Source organism: Zalophus californianus, chromosome 6 (assembly GCF_009762305.2).
Source record: "Zalophus californianus isolate mZalCal1 chromosome 6, mZalCal1.pri.v2, whole genome shotgun sequence".
Taxonomy (NCBI): Eukaryota; Metazoa; Chordata; class Mammalia; order Carnivora; family Otariidae; genus Zalophus; species Zalophus californianus.
In genome coordinates this window covers 39712112-39731885 of record NC_045600.1, presented here as the reverse complement: position 1 = coordinate 39731885, position 19774 = coordinate 39712112, and the positions used below count along the sequence as shown (strand labels likewise).

Here is a 19774-nt window from a genome sequence, read left to right as displayed (position 1 = left end):
AGACAGTGACGTGTCTTTATTGGAGGCCGTCAGGGTGACCAGAGCAAAGGTTAAGAGGAGGAGGAAAGGGAAGGTGGCCCACAGTTACTTGTGCAGCCTTTACTGCACACGTTAAGCTACAGAACTGAGAAAACCAAGGGCTCCTTGGCCAAAGTGGATACTGCTCACCTAGTGCCAGAAGGGCGTTTGTTGAGCCCGTCAGTACTAACAGATGGATTCTGATCTCTTTATACCCAAGGGAGGAGACCGTTTGATCATACAGGGCTTCTAGTTTGTAGAAAATAAATTTGATTTTCTCAGAATAATACCCTACCCTCCTGGCAGACAGAAACATGGTGCTTTACACTCTAATTATTATTATACTCTGCTCATGTACAGCAAGTATTTACATATTATGTATATTCCAAATTATACCATATAGGACTCTGTAGCATGACAATTAACTCAAACTATTCAACAAATTTTATGGAACACCAAGCAAGTGCGCAGCACAGTGATAGGTTCATTGTCCTTGCCTTCAATGAACATGTAACCTGGCAGGGAGGAAAGACCTGCAAAGCATCACAATACAGTGGGACAGGTACTATATATGGAACATGTGCAGGCCTTAACTGGAGTCACAAGGAAGAGAATGATTATAATACTACCGGAGAGAATTAAAATCTTCACAAAGAAGACTCTTGATTTAATCATCTTTAAGGATGTATGGAGTATGCCATAAAGTCAAGGGAAAAAAGACATTTTAGGGAAGGAAGACAGCGTATGATGAAATATACAAATACCCCAGCCCATTTGGAGAACTATAGTTGTAGCCAGACTCTGGGGTGTTGGGAGTTTGTGGTTGATGAGCTTGACAGGTAGGCAGGAGTCAGAGCATGGATACCATGAATACCTTCCTTAAGTAGCTTAAACGGATCTACCCTTCAGGAAGCTGGCTGTCACAATAGTGTAGAAGAGGGATTGGAGGTTTTAGGACTATAAGGAAGGCATCCAATTAAGGTGAAGTGATGAAGGCCTGAACCAAAAAAGGGGCAAACAGAATGGAGAGGAGGGGGGAAATGATAGACATTTGAGAGGTATATGCAGAAGGATTTAATGAGTGAGTGAACATGGAAGAAAGAGTAAAAGAGTGGTTAAGAATAAACCATGGGTTTCTGATATGGTTGATTACAAAGATGTGCCATTTACCAAGGGAAGACATACACTCAGAGAAGCAGGCTGGCTGGGAAATATGACTTCAGTATTGAACACACTGAGTTTGAGATGCCTTTGACACATTCAGATATAGCTTGCCATGTGGGAAGTTGGATTTGTTGTATGGAAAACAGGAAGATAGAGATTAGTAATTTTTTACCAAGAAGGAGACAATTGCTCAGAAAAGTAGATTTGAAATAACAAGTAGAGAGACGCCAAGGAGAAAGAGGCAGACAAAGAAGAATACTAAAAGAATGGAGTTATCAACGTTGTCAAATGCCATGCCAAGGTCCAGCTAAGCTGAGAGCTGAAACATGTCCAGTGTCTTTGGCAACTGGATTATTATTGACTTTGGCAAAAGAAGCAGTCGTGGCCTGAGGTATCCCCAGTCAGGTTGCAGTGAGTTAAGAACTGAGTGGAGGTAGGGAAGTGCTGCTATAATGAACTCCTCTATCTTGAAGTTTTTCTGTGAAAGTATCTGAAACATTCATTCATAGAATACAGGATAGGAGGACTTTTTTTTAAGAGACAGGAATGATCTAACATTCGTATATGGAGAGAAGAGAGGCCCTAGAGAAGGAAAAATGGGAGTAAAAGGAGGAGGAACGTTTGACATAACAGCGCTCTGAAAGAGACCGGAGACAATGGGATCAGTGCACACATTTTAGACAAGAGAAAGAATACTTTTACCAAGACAGGAGTCAGGAAGGGAAAGAAATACATTTTTAGGAGGGAAGGGAATTTAAGGAATGAATATCTGATGGTATCGCTGTTCTCTGTTAAGATGGGGACAAGATCATCTGCAGAGGGAGGAGGGGTGGCGGGGAGAACTGGAGAAGAGTGGTAGAAGTTTAGAATAGTCCCCATGTCATGAATCCCAGAGCTGTGTCTCTAGCCCTACTCTCCCTAGGAGAGGAAGTCGAAGAGGAAAATATAAAATGTCTGTTGAAGATCCAGCTGAAGTTAGAGGCCATGCATTTGAAGTGACTTCAGCTCTGTGCTGGTTATGTGAAATCATCCAGCAGCACTCCAGAGTGAGGAGGGGAAGGAGGGGATTGAATCAATCCAAGATTTGAGATTTGAAGGGTGAAAGCTGCAGAAGCTCCTGGTGGCTCCTGGTTCCATGAAGGAACTAGAGAAGAAGACCTATGGTCTCTTAGATGGTTAGGCCCTGAAAAGAACTTGCCCAAAGTGGAGGAGAATGAGGGCAAGTTGGCCAACAGGACACACCTCTTGATGGAATCAGGAGCTTCAGCTGGAAGCCCTGGGCCCACTTGTGACTGGAGGAAGCATAGGAGGCTTGTAAAAACCAGGGAGGTTCAGGCTCTTCATAATTCAGATGTAGTTATGCAACTTATAGAATTGGAAGATTGCTAAATTATATTTTGTTTTGCTAATTAACTGTTGAATTAGATAGATTTTTCCTAAATAAGATGAAGTGGGAAGTAAGGTTGGTATCCACAATATGCATATTTCGGGGCGCCTGGGTGGCTCAGTTGGTTGAGCGACTGCCTTCGGCTTGGGTCATGATCCTGGAGTCCCGGAATCGAGTCCCGCATCGGGCTCCCTGCCGCTCAGCGGGGAGTCTGCTTCTCCCTCTGGCCCTCCCCCCTCTCATGTGCTCTCTCTCTCTCTCTCTCTCACTCTCGCTCTTTCAAATAAATAAATAAATAAAATCTTTAAAAAAAAAACAAAATATGCATATTTCTCTGTTAAGACAAAGTAGTCTCCTTGAATAAATGGAGAACTATAACTTGTTCTCAAGAAGACTGAATACTGTGAAGACAGACGTTCTCTCTAAATTAAGCTTTACAATGGAATTTCAAAAACCCAAGTGAATTTTTAAACACTAAATATGAACTTTCATAAATTTTATTTGGAAAAATAAATGTGAAAAAATAGCCAAGAAATTAAAAAAAAAAGAACATGTGGTGGGAATTAATATAAATCACAGTAATTAAAACAGGATGATACTATAGGAAAAGACAGAGCTAAGGGAGAACACAGATTGGAAAGTCCAAAATTAGGCCCAAATATATAGGATAATGTAGTGAATAACAAAGGGAACAGTTAATTTCTTTTGGAACAGACATCTTGGATATAGACTAGATAACTTGGATCCCCATTTGGTGACTTTGGATGTACTAAGGACAGGCCTCGTTCCTTGTGCAATAGTTGGAAGGCAGGCTTTCCTTTTAATGTTCACAGACATTAAACCAGAATGTAGGGGCTTCTTTTCTGATGAGAAGTAGTGGTACAAAGCCTTCCTTTACTTAGTATGGCATCTGAATAAGCCTAGGGAGGCAAGACTATGGCCTGCATCTATGTATGGGCCTCTGATGGAATATCTAAATCCTTTCAAGTTGTTCCTTGCAAAGTGCTTCCCTGCCTGGCCACTCCTGCAGCCTGTGCTGTAATATCTTGGGGGTACCCAAGAATGGGGTAAAGAGATAGTTGTTAATGGCAAGCAAAGAAGGAAAGCACAGTATTACCTTCAACATAGGTCCATCATCTAACTACTTCTCACCATCACGACTACCACCACCCTACTCCAAGTACCATCCTCTCTCACTTACATTATTACAACTGTCCCTTAATTTGTCTCCTTGCTTCTACCTTAGACCCCTACAGTCTATTTTCAACAGATTCTTTGAGGGTGATCCGTTTCAAAACTTAAGACGGCTCATGTTACTCCTGCTCAAAATCCTCATAGGGATTTCCATCTTACTCATAAAATCTAAAATCCTCAAAAGGGCCTACAAATCACAAGCTAGCACATGATCTGGCTCTGCACTACCTCTCTGATGTCACATCCTACCAGTCTCCATTTCCTAGCTGTGCTCTAGCCATATCATTTTCCTTGCTATTCTGCAAGCATGCCAAGTATCCTTTCATCCTATTTTTTTTTTTTTTTTTGCATGTGCTCTTCCCTCTGCCTGGGTGCGTTTTCCCCAGATTTCCTCATAGCTCACTCTCCCTTATTTCCTTCAGCTCCTTGCCCAGATGCTACCTTATTGCAAAAGTCTTTTCTTTCCTTCTACCCCTGTCATTTTCTGACTGGTAGATATATCAATACATCAACACATATTAATGAATGAGTGAATGAATTAGACCTTCCAGGATAATTTTCTGGCTGTATTTTTCTTTGTGGTGTTAGCCGAAGCCCCTCCTCTCCTCACCTCAGCAAGGTTGGACTGCATCTCCAGTTTACAGAGCCTGAGATCTGATACAAATCTCAAAGTCCTTTGATTTGGTTCCCTTGGATGGCTCACAGCTACCTTATTCCCAATCACTGTGCCTCCGAGTTTGGGGAATTTTTAGGATAGTTTTGTAAAACTTCTTTCCCTGGTACCTTGAATTTGTGGCTGGTTTGTACTGAAGGGCTTTTCTCTCAGTCTCAGGCTGTCTACTTCATTTCCATTCAAAAGACCTTTCTCTAATAAAATACCTAGGAATAAACTTAACAAAAGAGGTGAAAGACCTGTACTCTGAAAACTATGAAACATTGATGAAAGAAATTAAAGACAACACAAAGAAATGGAAAAATATTCCATGCTTATGGATTAGAAGAACAAATGTTGTTCAAATGTCTATACTACCCAAAGCAATCTACAAACAATCCTAAAATTTGTATGGAACCACAAAAGACCCCAGATAGCCAAAGCAATCTTGAAAAAGAACAACAAAACTGGAGGTATCACAACTCAGACTTGAAGAAGTTATGTCACAAAGCTGTAGTAATCAAAACAGTATGGTATGGGCACAAAAATAGACACATAAATCAATGGAACAGAATAAAAAACCCAGGAATATCCCCACAATTATATGGATAATTAAGCTTTGACAAAGGAGGCAAGAATATGCAATGGGAAAAAGTCTCTTCAACAAATGGTGTTGGGAATACTGGACAGCTACATGCAAAAGAGTGAAACTGGACCACTTTCTTATACCATACACAAAAATAAATTCAAAATGAATTGAAGACCTAAATGTGAGACCTGAAGCTATAAAAACCCTAGAAGAGAGCACAGGCAGTAACTTCTCTGACATGGTTGTGGCAACATCTTTCTAGATATGTCTCCTGAGGCAAGAGAAACAAAAGCAAAAATAAACTATTGGGACTACATCAAAATAAAAGGCTTCTGCACAGCAAAGGAAACAATCAGCAAAACTAAAAGAGAACTTATGAATGGGAGAAGATATTTGCTAGCAACATTTCTGATAAAGGGTTAGTATCCAAAATATTAACACACCAAAAAAAATATAATCCAACTGAAATATGTGTAGAAGACTTGAACAGACATTTCTCCAAAGAAGACATACAGATGGCCAAAAGACACATGAAAAGATGCTCAACATCACTCATCATCAGGGAAATGCAAATCAAAACTACAATGACATATCACCTCACACCTGTCAGAATGGCTACAATTAACAACAGATGTTGGCAAGGATGTGGAGAAAAGGAACCCTTATGCAGTGCTGGTGGGAATGCAAACTGGTGCAGCCACTGTGGAAAACAGTATAGAGGTTCCTCAAAAAGTTAAAAATAGCTATGATATTTTTAGCAACTATCCTATGATACAGTAGATGCACTACTAGATATTTACCCAAAGAATATGAAAACACTAATTCGAAGGGATATATGTACCCCTATGTTTACTGCAGCATTATTTATAATAGCCAAACTGTGGAAGCATCCCAAGTATCCATCGATAGATGCATGGATAAAGAAGAGGTGATATATATATATATATATATATATATATATATATATATATATACATACACACACACACAATGAAATATTATTCAGCCAAAAGGAAAAAAACCCCAAATCTTGCCATTTGCAACAACATGGATGGATCTAGAGAGTATAATGCTAAGTTAAATAAACCAGTCAGAGAAAGACAAATACCATTTGATTTCACTCATATGTGGAACTTAAGAAACAAATGAACAAAGGAAAAATAAAGAGAGATAAACCAAAAAAACAGACTTTTAACTAGAGAGAACAAATAGATGGTTACCAGAGGTGAGGTGGGGGGATGGGTGAATAGGTGAAGGGGATTAAGAGTTAGTTAAGACTTAATTAGTAGGAACTTAGTAGGAACACTGCATAATATATAGAATTGTTGAATCACTGTATTATACTTGAAACTAATTTTTTGCTGTATGTTAACTATACTGGAATTTAAATAAAACAACAAAATACCTTTCTCAACATCTCTGGCACTCAATGCTCTTTTCCTAGCACTGCTACGCATTCCTTTCTTATTTTCACATTTCCCTACTCATTCTAGTGGGATCTGGGGAGAGAAGGTAGGTGGATACAAGGACACAAGTCATCATCTTTTTTTTTCTTAAAATTTTAATTCATGTGTACACCTGTACATGTATATAATTTTGCATAAATGAATGAAAGTGAGCATATACTTTTAAAATAAATATTTAAGTAAAATTTCATTTTAAGAATAACATATATATAGAAATCACACAAATCTTAGATATCTAATTTTATTTTCCCAAAGTGAATGCATTCCTTTAACCAGCACACAGATCACGAAATACATCTTCATCAGCACTCTAGAGCCCCTCTTTACCTCCTCCTGATCACTCAACCCTGAGAGGTAACCACTATCTTGACTTCTTCTAATACCATAGATTGGTTTGTTTTCAAGTTTTATGTGAACAGAGCCACATAGTATAAACCTCACTGTGTGTGTATCTTTCTTTGCTCAGCTTGTGTTTGTGGGAATCATCCATGTTGTATACAACAATAGTTTCTTTCTCATTCCACTTCTAGGTATAAACTCAGACTAAATGTGTACCTAATGTCTTGCATGATAAAACTGTTCAGAGAAGCACTATTTAGCTCCAAACTGGAGACATTCCAAATGTCTACTAACAGTAGAATGAATAAATGGTTTATATAGTCATACTATAGAATACTAAACATGCTCTTAAAAAGTTTTTTTTCTTTGCCATTTTTACCTAGATCTATCCCTATCCAACCTCTCATGCCTATCATAACCACACTAGCTTTCACCTGCATCCAAGGTAACTCATGTTAACCATTTAGAATGTATCTTTACATATTTTCTCCTTACGTAATCATACACACATGCGTATACATATATATACATATACACACAGATGTACACCCATACATAACTACAGAGGAATTGTTGTAAAAAGTGGGATCATAATATACATCATACCTACATTTTGCTTTGTCATGTCGTCATATTAAAACCTAGATTCCTATGTATATGTCTGGAATAATATAATGAATATATTAAAAAATACCAAAAAATTGGGTTTTTATTATAGCTACTTTGGTATTAAGCAGTTCATATCATCTAAAATGAAAATGTTGGTTAATTCATTTTATTAAGTATTTATTCCCATGCCAGCTATGTCACAAAACCCTGAGGTTTCTTTTCTTTGCTAGTACACTTCTTTGCTAGAGCTATGTTCAGTTTTGGACACAACAGTATAATAGGAAGGATAAACTGGAGCCTGTTCAAAGGAGAGAAACAGAGTTATCTCTAGTGAGAGAACTAAAAGAGATGAACTGGGGAGTGAGATAAAGTTGTAGATGAGAGATGACCATGTTCAAGTATGAAAGGCTTATGGTGTGGAAGAAAAACACTCATTTTACTTGAACCCAGGAGGTAAAGTAACAATGGAGTGGAGTTATGGAGACACAGAATTAAATTCAAAATAATAAACTGATTTTCTAACAGAAGACTTTGATGGACTGTCTTGGGGCCTAGACAGATAGTTGGTATTATACTGTGTGAAAATTTCAGGCCACATATGGGTAATTCTACCTAAGTATCTTTAAGGCCCCTTCAACCTGTAATAACATGACTCTAGAATTTATTTCAACTTTTCATTTTCCTTAATAGATATATTATTATGACCTTTATTTTTAATGGAAGATGATTGAATGTGAAAACCTAAACCAAGAAGAAATAATTAAGGAACTGGTGAGTCAAAGCCAAATTTCTTTTCAATTACATTTGCAAGAATATTAAATGGAACATTTTTACACTTCCAGAGCTCACCTAGGTTTCTTCTACCTCATGACCTTTGGAAGTAGAGAAGAATCATATATATGGTATAACTTTCCTTCTTGTGAGTTAAAAATGGCATCAGTGCAACTGACAGTTTATAATTTCTAATAGCAAAATAATTTTTAAATTACTTTAAATAGGTAATAACCCAATTTCTTTTTTTGAAACAGTGTTTATGCAATGGTTTGTCTTATGAGATGATTGGACAAGAAGGATCAGATGCTTCTAAACTGGAGATGTTTTTCTCAGGTTATCCCCGTATAGTTGGATTATCATTATTTCCTAATTTAACAAGTCTCACAATTGTTGCTCAAGATATAAAAGAAATTTCAGGGCTAGAAACTTGTTTACGGCTTAAAGAACTCTGGATTGCCGAATGCTGCATAGAGGTAAGTCTAAACATAACCGTATATGAAGTATTTTATGCTTAATTCTTTGGCTTTGGAAAAATAGTTCCGTGAAATATATGCATGAGTCATGGATCAAAACAGATGAATGGGGAGGGGCATACATGATGAAGTAAAATAAAACCCTTTACCCAGTAAAACAAAACAAACAAAACAAATGGGTAAAATACAGAAATAGATTTCTCCAAAGGAGAAAATAGAAATAAAGAATCAAAATGTAGACATATTCTACTTTTTAGTAATCAGATCAGATCGAATAATACCCAGTATTGCTTAGTAGTAAATTGGTTTAAATTGGTTTACTTAGTCACTATTGGTTGTGTGAAAATTGTAACATCTAGGGGCGCCTGGCTGGCTCAGGGGAGCATGCAACTCCTGATCTCGAGGTAGTGAATTCAAGCCCACCTTGGGTGCAGAGATTACTTAAAAATAAAATCTGAGGGCGCTTGGGTGGCCCAGATGGTTAAGCGTCTGCTTTCAGCTCAGGTCATGATCCCAGGGTCCTGGAATCGAGTCCCGCATCCGGCTCCTTGCTCAGCAGGGAGTCTGCTTCTCCCTCTCCCTCTGCCTCTCCCCCTGCTTATGCTCTCTCTGTCTCTCTCGCAAATGAATAAATAAAATCTTTAAAAAAATAAAATAAAATCTGAAGAAAAAAAGAAAATTGTAACATCTGTAGTGAAAAGCAAGATTCCAAAATGTATCATGAGTCAAGGAAATGTGTATACCTTTTGACTCAGAAATCCCTAATCCTAAAATTTAATCCTAGAGGAGTAATTCAACAGCAGAAAACAACATAAAGTTATTTGTTGCAGTACTATTTATAATAACTAAAAATTTGAAACAAATATTTCACATATACAGGTATTTTTAAGAATGTTATTATAGCTAATATATTTTGTAATTAAAATTATTTGAATGATTACAAAAACATTTTAGATGGTCTTAAGTTTAAAAAATCCACAAAATTATATAGGTATCATGATTATAATATAAAAATAGATACAGAATTGATTAAAATTTTAAAAGAATATGAACATTGAAAATAGTTGTCTTTAGGTGGAGGGATTACATGTTTTTTCTTTTCAAATGTTTCATTCATTTGAGGGTCTTGGGTGGTTCAGTTGGTTAAGCTTCCAACTCTTGCTTTTGGCTCAAGTTATGATCTCAGATGGAGAGATGGAGCCCTGCATCAGGCTCTTAGCTCAGAGTGGAGTCTGCTTGAGATTCTCTTCCTCTCCCTCTGCCCCTCCCCCCACTCACATGCATATGCTCTCTGTCTCTCTCTCAAATAAATAAATTTTTATTTTATTTTTTTATTTTTATTTTTTAAAAGATTTTATTTATTTATTTGAGAGAGAGAGAGAATGAGAGATAGAAAGCACGAGAGGGAAGAGGGTCAGAGGGAGAAGCAGACTCCCTGCCGAGCAGGGAGCCCGATGCGGGACTCGATCCCGGGACTCCAGGATCATGACCTGAGCCGAAGGCAGTCGCTTAACCAACTGAGCCACCCAGGCGCCCCAATAAATTTTTAAAATCTTTAAAATGTTCAGTTCATTTTGTTGGATACAGATTTTGCAATAAAGTGTGATTTTAAAAAGAAAATGTACTTATAATCTACTTTATTAAAAGGATAATGCCAAAACATAAGTTAACGCTATTCAGTCTTTTTTTTTTTTACAGAAAATTGGAGGTCTTCAAGAATGTAGAAATTTAGAAAAACTGTATTTATATTATAATAAAATTTCCAAAATAGAAAATTTAGAGAAATTATTCAGATTGGAGGTTCTCTGGCTGAATCACAATACAATTAAAAATATTGAGGTAAGATAATTTCAGTAATTTATATGTAAAGTCAGTTACCCCTGTGGAGTTTTAATCATAATGTCCAAGATCATATTATGGGCATATTTATGACCAGCTTAATTATTGTTAAGAAAATCTTAACATATATATAGCATTTATAATGTGTAGAAAACTTCATATACGGGGGGGTGCCTGGGTGGCTCAGTTGTTAAGCGTCTACCTTCGGCTCAGGTCATGATCCCGGGGTCCTGGGATCGAGCTCTGCATCGGGCTCCCTGCTCAGCGGGAAGCCTGCTTCTCCCTCTCCCACTCCCCCTGCTTGTGTTCCGTCTCTTGCTGTCAAATAAATAAATAAAATCTTAAAAAAAAAAAAAGAAAGAAAACTTCATATACGATGTTTTCTTTACTCTTCCTACCAAGCCTGGGCGGTAGGTTATTTCTTCCTTGAAAGTTAAAAAAATAGACATTTAGAGAAGTTATATATATAACTTGCCAAAGATTATAAACACATTCTGTGTGATGTGTTTTTCTTCCTACTCATCTTCCTCCTTTCCTCTCCCCCCCCTCCCTGTTCCCTCTTCTTCCAATAATTCTCTCCACGTTCCAGAGAAACAAAGATGACTGCATGAAGGCACCTACTTACTTCTGTGCTTGTGAAGTACACAGTACCCAGTGCTCAAAACACTTGGAGAACTAACCAGATTGATCAGATCATTTATAAATATATATATTACTGACTTCCTCTAAATGATATATTGTCTAAATTTTTAGGGCTTGCAAACTTTGAAGAATTTAAATGACCTTAACCTTGCTGGAAATCTAATAAGCAGCATTGGTATGTATTATTTCATTTGGAATATGAGATAATGCTACAATAATTTTTTATCAGTATGAAAAGTACATTCTTAGATTTCTTTTTTTTAGACTCTTTTGTATGATATTTTGCAAAGCATTTCTAAATCTATGATTATAGGATGTGAAAATATTAACCATTAATCAGTTGTTACTAACTATACAGTGTTACTGTTAGCCTTACTTATATGCAAGAAATGATGATCATATACAACTAAGAAATATGACAGAATATGAGGGAAAACAAGAAATTTAATTTTTCTTTCATCTTGTTTTTTAAATTAAAGGTCGATGTCTTGATCCCAATGAACAACTGGAAAGATTAAACCTTTCTGGTAACCAAATATGTTCTTTCAAGGTATGTTTAAGTGGAACAGTCTATTTTTTATTTACCAACCTGGATCATGAACCATCTTATTGCAGAAAATGTACTAAATAGTTCCCTTTTGTAGAACAATTTAATTATTTTGGACTATTCAGTACTCTAAGAAATTTTAGAGGCAGCTGATTAAGCTGGCCCTAATGATGTGACACTATTAAAACCAAACAAGAAACTATTTACTTGGCTTAGTTTTCTTCTGATCTTTCTGGCTTCACCTCTGGTTTTTCATCTTCTCCTAGCATCTAAAAAATGGGCTACTCCAGGTTAGTCCCAGGATCTTTTCTCATTACTATCTGCATTTATTCTCTAAATAATCACATTGTCTTATGACTTTAAATACCTTTTATGCACTTATTATTCCTCACTTTCTACTTTCCCTAACAACTATTTCTATTTCTACTTACCCTCCTAACTTCCCAGAACTATAGATATCTCCTATCCTAACTCAAACTGATTTCCTCCGCACTGAACGTTCACTTCTCCTGCAACCTTCTCTACCTCTCTAAATGGCATCTCCATTTTTCTTTAAGATTATTTATTTATTTATTTATTTGACACACAGAGTGAGATAGCAAGAGAGAGAGCACAAGCAGGGGGAGTAGCAGGCAGGCAGAGGGAGAGGGAGAAGCAGGCTCCCCCCTGAGCAAGGAGCCCAATGCGGGGCTCGATCCCAGGACACTGGATCATGACCTGAGCCGAAGGCAGCCGCTTAACTGACTGAGCCACCCAGGCGCCCCGGCATCTCCATTTTTCTAACAACTTAAGCCAAAATCCTTAAGAGTCATTTTTTTTACTCCTCTTATTCCTTCATAACCCATATCCAATCTATCAGCAAGTTCTATTGGCTCTACCTTCAGATAGTCCAGTCTGACCATTTTTTACCACCTAGATCTCTACTAACCTGATTCAAGATACGATCATCTCTAACCTGCATTTTGGAGGGAAAAAAAAAAGCCTCCAAACAGGTCTCCCTGTGTTTACCCTTTCACTACTATCAGTCTGTTTTCTACACAGCAACCTGCTCCTTCAAAAACTATGTCAGATCAAATCACTCTTCTGCTCAAAACTCTCCCTTGGCTTCTCATCTCTTTCAGAGAAAAAGCCGATTCCTACAATGGCCCACAAGACTCTCTATAATCTAGTCTTCCCCGCACTGTGTCTCTGACTACAGCTTCTACCACTTTCCCCTTTGTTTACTCCATTCCAGCCACTCTGGTCTCCTCACTGGTCCTTGAATATAGCTAGTGCTCTCACCTTAGGGCCTTTGCACTTGCTGGGATATTCTTCCCCCAAATATCTTCATGGCTCATTCTCCTCATTCTTTGAGGATTTTGTTCAGATGTTATGTTCTTAGTGACACCTTTCCTGGCCAATTTAGGTAAAATAGCAATAACCCTACTACCCTCCCTAACCTGAAGCATTCCCATCACTCTTTCCTTGTTTTTTCCTCTTGGCATTTATGCCACATCCCCTGGCACTTATCCACATCCCTTACTACAAGCTCCACAAATGCAGGAACCTTGCCTGTTTTGTTCACTGCTGTATCCATAATGCTTAAAACAGTACTTGACCTGTAAAGTCTCAATAAACATTTGAATGAAAGAGAGGAAAACAAAAAGACTTAATGTTGATGGCATATAATGTAGGTGAAAACATAAGGCATTTATAATTTTGACAGTGTCAAATTGAAAGTGCATACTCAAACACTTCCTCTAGACAGTAATGAAGAAAGATGTATAAATTCACTATAAAATAATTTTGAATTGATCATTATTAAAATACACATCCTTTTACTCAGAAGAATATTAGACACCAAAAAACTATAGAATGAGGCAGAATATCATAAACACTTTAACCAGAAGTTTTAAAAATATAAAAAGTTTAAACAAAATTTTATTGGTCAAATTCAAGAGGAAATATTCGATGTGAACACTGAGGGCCTGACAGAATTTCAACAGGCATTGGAGGAGGATCTTCTACAATGCAGTGGGAGGGACTCTTGATCTTGGGGTCATGAGTTCAAGCCCCACACTGGCATACAGATTACTGAAAAATATATATATACATGTATATATAAATACATGCTGTGGGAAGTAGGCATTCTAAGATGGGGAGAACAATATGCATGAAGACGTGGTAAGAAATCAAGGGGTATATTTGAGAACATCAGCAGAAGACAGCAGAGGGAACGATGAAAGATAAATTTGGAATGCTGTGGGAGGTAATTTTTAAGCTAACTTATGAGACATAAGTAGGAGGTGCCTAGGGAAAGAGCATTCCAGGCAAAGTGTGAGGGACCTAAGTGGGGAAAAAGAGCATGGCAAATTCAAGGAACTAGAAATCTGTGCCTGGAACAGAGTGAGGGAGAGAATCATGAATCGAAACTGAAGAAGACAAGTTCACAATGCTGTGAGGATAAGGTCCTACCAAGAAGCCACATAGAAGTTTATCTTACCCTGGCTATCATGTGGTGCTCCAGCCTTGTGGAGCAGGAGAGCATCGCTGCATAGAAAGATCTGTCACTTCCAGGCCTGCCACAAGCCAGAGGCAGCTTTGTACTGTGATAACGTGAAGTTTAAGCAAAATAATAATGTAAAGCTCTTAGAATAATGACTAGCACACAGTAAGCACTCAGTAGATATACCATTTTATGATTACTATCACTTTAATTACATTAACTTATTCTGTTTCAATCTCCTCATCAAAAAAGTAGGGATAAAAATTAGATTGTGAAAATGTATTATATGGCATAAAATGAAAAAGTTCTCTATATAATAATGCTGGCTGTTTTTCAGAAAAGCACTGAAACATGATTCACAGCAACTTTTACTATTCTCACATTAAGAATGTTCCTGAAACACTATTATCTTGAATTTTTATCTCTAACCTTTCCACCCACCCTAAAAAGATACTATACTAGTGTTGATGGAATGCTTCTGTGCCACTTTCCATCCATAACAGGTACCACACCACCAATTTTCAGTAAGATTTTGTGCTTTCATAGACTCCAATGTCATCTGACTTTAGACTATAGGTGGGGGTTGGAGGGGGTTTCTGAGTAAGACTTCAAAGTTCATACCTACCATAGCCTAGACTGATGGTCAAAAGAAACACAGCTACCCAAAATCAAAAAGAGTGTTTACTCCTCAGAAGAGTCTGATGATTTACCTTCCTTGCCCCTGCAGAATTTGACCAAATAATTCTCTGCACAACTCTGTCCAGAAATCTCCATTTCAGAGCAACTCTGCTTAGTCCCACTTCTGCCATGAGCCCAGTACTAGCCTTGGGGCCAGCCAGCAAGAGTTTGGACACACGTTGGCCAGCTGACCTTATCTTTTTTTTTTTTTAAGATTTTTTTTTAAATTTATTTATTTGACAGAGAGAGATACAGTGAAAGAGGGAACACAAGCAGGGGGAGTGGGAGAGGGAGAAGCAGGGGCTAAACACTGATGCAGGGCTTGATCCCAGGATCTTGGGATCATGACCTGAGCCGAAGGCAGATGCTTAACAACTGAGCCACCCAGGCGCCCCAGACCTTGTCTTACTTTTGACTCTGGGAGCCTGACTTCACGACTTACTTCCCCATTCCACTTGTACTTTATCATCAGAACTAATGCCTTCTGGTTTTTGCTTTGGATTTCCCTTAACTCTGATTCTGACTCTACTAACTAGCATTAATTACATCTGTTTAAAGCCAACCCCACCACAGTACCCTCTTCCACCAGGCCTCTGTCGTGAATTCTTCTTTAGTTTTCTCAACACTTTAAAAATATAACCACCATTCCTAGCTTAGAGACTGAGGGCCAAAGCCCATGTAGACCTTTAGCTTATAGACTTGTGTATGCATAAGCAATTGGTAATAGAGTTGTGATAAATTCTATAACAAAGGTAAACCCAGTGGCTAAAGAGAGTTCATAGGACCATTTGCCCCACACTTGGGCGATGAAACAAAACTCCCAGAAAAGATGATACTAGATTGAGTCTTTGATTAAGAGGTAAAACTGGGATGAAGTTCAGTGCACTCAAAGGTAGCAGCATGAGTAAAGGTATAATGATAACTTAGGGTCTAGCACATTCTGAAACTTCCACTTGTTTGATACAGCTAAAACAAGAAATGTTAGGGTTGAAACAGAAGAGACAAGACTGAAGAGTTAAGCAAGGGCCAGATGCCAAATAAAGGAAGGTGTAAACAATGGCTTAAACCTCAGGATAAAAGATATTCAGGAGAAGCACTGGCCTGGAAGTGCATTATTAATCCCCCGCCCACCCACCACAGGGTGCAAGGAAAATGAGGCCCTCAGGAGAAAACTAGGCTTCAGTTGCCATTAACTGGTAGAAAGGGCATTTACAGAAGAACAAGGAAACAAAAACCCCTAAAAATCAGAAATTCAACAGTGATTATGATAAAACAGGGGTCCCCTAGCTTTTGATGAAAAAAGCAGATCTAGAGGCCAAGGAGAATGGTGAGCAGTGTTCCTAGAGTGGTAAGTGTGGGAAATGGCGGCAGAGGAAGCAGGAGACCTACAGAAACACTGGGGACAGTTGTTAGCAAAGGGCCTGTGCAGAGGGGGCAGCGTTGTCTTCATAAATAAATGTGCTCAGGTGACTGGCTTCAAGGTCCCAGGTGGAATGCATGGTTTAGTAAATATTCTTTGACCTTTTTTTTTTCCTTTTTTTTAAAATTTTTTTATTGTTATGTTAATCACCATATATTACATCATTAGTTTTTTGGTGCAGTGTTCCATGATTCATTGTTTGTTCATAACACCCAGTGCTCCATGCAGAACGTGCCCTCCTCAATACCCATCACCAGGCCAACCCATCCCCCTACCCCCTCCCCTCTTTGACCTTTTATATTTAAAATATATAGTTACAGAAGAGTCTGCTGTTTAATTATTGCTAGCTGTTCTTCATGTAGTTGACATGTTTTTCACTAGAGAAAAAAAATTTTATCCATCTAAATCACTTTAACATGTTTAAGCACATAGTAAAATGCATTACATTAAATTATGGGTGATCTTAAGTGTTCAAATGCCTCCTTTATAAATGGAAGTTGCAATTAATTAATTGAACATTATTATTGCTGTTGTTTTAGGACCTCACTAACTTAACCAGGCTGCGTTGCTTAAAGGATTTATGTCTGAATGATCCTCAATATAAGACCAATCCAGTTTGTCTGCTGTGTAATTATTCCACACATGTATTGTATCACTTGCCTAGCCTTCAAAGACTTGACACGTTTGATGTGTCAGCAAAACAGATCAAGGAACTGGCAGATGTAAGTGCATCCCTAATCAGATATCTGTGACTTAAGTTTAATTGCTTCTTTCTGGCTGTGTCCACATATGGTAGGTAGTATTATCTTGTCAGTTCTTGTCACCAACTCTACTTTTGCCCCAGTGAGCTGGATATTTCACATAAACGTATATAAATAATATTAGTACTAGAATATCAAATTTGATGACAGTACTAGAAGGTGAATTAATAGAAAAACATAATTTATACAAAACTAAAAAAGAAATCGGAAAGATTATCATGAGTGTCAAGAATAATTGAACTAGTGCTATATATACAAAAATTAATAAGGCCTAACTAATGTAGAAATGAAATAAGTAACCCTCTCATTTGGAATACTATATATCAAAATTAAAAAATATCCATGGTTGATGGTAGTATGCCAGGATTAGGTAGATTTTAATCTAATTAAAAATGATTTGGGGTTCCCTAGAAGTACAGGTGGATCAACCCACACTCCCAAAATCTCGAAGATCTCTCAGATCTTGAAGAGAGCCATTCCTAGGCTGCCATTGATGGTGAGCCTCCCAGTAAAGGGTCTAACTTCACATGCCATCAAAGAATTCTATAATTTCAGAATGGAGTACATAGGAATTCACCATATTTATTAATAGTCTTTCCACATTGTATTTCTTCCTTTCCTTCCAGTCCAGTGCGCCACTTCCGTTCATTCAGTTAACCATGTAGTAAATAGGTTTTGAGTATCTAGAGTGTGCCAAGCATGATGATGCCCCCACGTGAGCCCTCCCATCCTTTCTTTGTGGCTCATCCATCATCTCAATATAAAGCATGCCTTTATCTATTTATCTTGTTCCTCTTCTCTTACTAGCCTGAGGATTTATTCTCAGGTTCCAGTCTCTCCTCTCTTTTCCATAACTGAGATTATCCTCTCTCCCACCCCAATCTAAAAAGTGAACTGTCTTGCAATATCAAGCAAAGGGCTAGAGTTTTGTCTACTAGCAGGTGATCAAAGTCATTGGAGATTCAGGGAAGAATGTCTTCTCTAACAGTATGAAGTCAAAAATAACAGTAACACATTTTTTGAAATGTCCATTATTATCTGCAGAGTTTTACATTAGGCAGTTTCTTCCAAGGTGAGCTGGTTCACGCTTCATGAAATTACTTGGCTTATTAACTTCTCCAACAAATATTTAATACCTATTACATTCCAGGCACAGCTCAGGCCCTAGAGACACAGAGTGACTGAAACAGACAAAATCCCTGCTTGCTTGGAGTTTACATTCTTACGGGAGAAGACAAATAATAAACAACTAGGTAGGAAAACAACTAGTATGTCAGGTAGTGATAAATGCTATGGAGAAAAATAAAACAAGGGTGAAGGAAACAAGATAATTTTAGGGCCAGAGGGAGGAGTGTTGGGTACTGTATATAGAATTGTTGGGAGAGGATTTCCTCAGGCAACACTCAGGCAGAGACCTGAAGGAAGTAAGTGAGCAAGCTTTTAAGGGATCAGCAAATGCAAAGAACTTGAGGCAGGAACATGCGTCTCAAATTTCAGGAACAGGAGGTTAGTGTAGGTGGAGCTGAGTAAGTGAGAGGAAGAGAAGAGATGAAAACAGGAATGGCCGAGGAGGGGAGAGCATATGAGACTGTAGGATGTTAAAAAGATTTTGGCTTTTACTTTGAGTGAGGTGGGGCCACTGGAAAATTTCAAAGAGGAGAGACAAAATGACTTATTTTTTAAAGGGATCCTTTTCACAAATGAATTAAGAATAGAGGATTTGAGGGGAAAAGTAAGTGCAGAGAAACCAGTTAGGGCCCAGTTACTGGGATGAGAGGTGTTGATGGTTTGATACAAGGTGTTAGTGGAAGAGGTGGTAAAAAGTAGTCAGATTCTGTAGTAGTTAGAAAGTGGAACCCATCTGGATTTGCTGTAGACTGACTGGATGTGAGGTGCAGAGGAAAGAAACAGTGATTCCAAGCCTCAGCAACTGAAGGAGGAAAGAAGTTGCTCTTAATGAGTTGAGGAAGAATATGGAAGGAGTGGGTTAAAAGGAAAAATCATGGTTTAATTTTAGGCATGTAAAATTTTTTTAAAAGATTTTTTTTTATTTTAGAGCAGGCACGCATGCAAGTGGGGGGAGGGGCAGAGGAAGAGGGAGAGAAGCAGGCTCTCCTCTGAGAGCAGAGCCTGACACAGGGCTTGATCTTACAACCCTGAGATCATGACCTGAGCCAAAATTAAGAGTCCGACACTTAACTGACTGAGCCACCCACCCAAGTGCCTCTTAGGCATGTAAATTTTGAGCAATCTTTTGAACATCTGAGAGGATATGTTCAATAAGTAGTTAGGTATATGAGTCTGCTATTTAAGAGAGTTGCCTGGGTTGGAGATACAAATATGAGAGTTGAAGGCAGAAAGATGGTGCATAGAGCCAGGGACTAGATAAATCACCAAGGGAATAGTGTAAATGGGGAAGTGTGTCAGTTGGGTGTTAGAGACTGGGGAGAGAGGAGGAACCTGCAGAAGAGATGGAAGAGGAGAGGTAAGAGAGGCAGGTTCTTTTGACATTCTGGCTAAGGTTGTCATACATTTGGTTTAGTCTTGTATATGTCAGAAGTACTATCATTAAAAGAATAAAATAAGGAATTGTTACATGGTTCCTTATATCTTCTCTTTCTTCACCCTTTTAAGGCAAAAATAAGATGTATATATATATATATATATACATATATATATATATATATATATAGCCCAAGTTTTTATTTAGATCAAGATGATTTTTCAAATTCAAAGT

General features: G+C 38.0%; 1 protein-coding gene across 4 annotated transcripts in view; it reads left to right on the top strand.

Annotated features, from left to right (window-relative positions):
* The window catches only part of LRRC9 (leucine rich repeat containing 9), a 107815-nt gene that overhangs the window by 1260 nt on the left and 86781 nt on the right, over nucleotides 1–19774 (top strand). For 2 of the 4 annotated variants that reach the window (XM_027568729.1, XM_027568728.1), the window contains exons 2-7: nucleotides 8109–8189; nucleotides 8447–8665; nucleotides 10364–10504; nucleotides 11258–11321; nucleotides 11626–11696; nucleotides 16816–16998. In XM_027568729.1, coding sequence (XP_027424530.1) covers nucleotides 8142–8189; nucleotides 8447–8665; nucleotides 10364–10504; nucleotides 11258–11321; nucleotides 11626–11696; nucleotides 16816–16998 — 726 coding nt within the window. In that variant the 5' untranslated portion in view covers nucleotides 8109–8141. The remainder of the gene's footprint in view (nucleotides 1–8108; nucleotides 8190–8446; nucleotides 8666–10363; nucleotides 10505–11257; nucleotides 11322–11625; nucleotides 11697–16815; nucleotides 16999–19774) is intronic. The other 2 variants (XM_027568730.1, XM_027568731.1) reach the window with 2 other exon arrangements.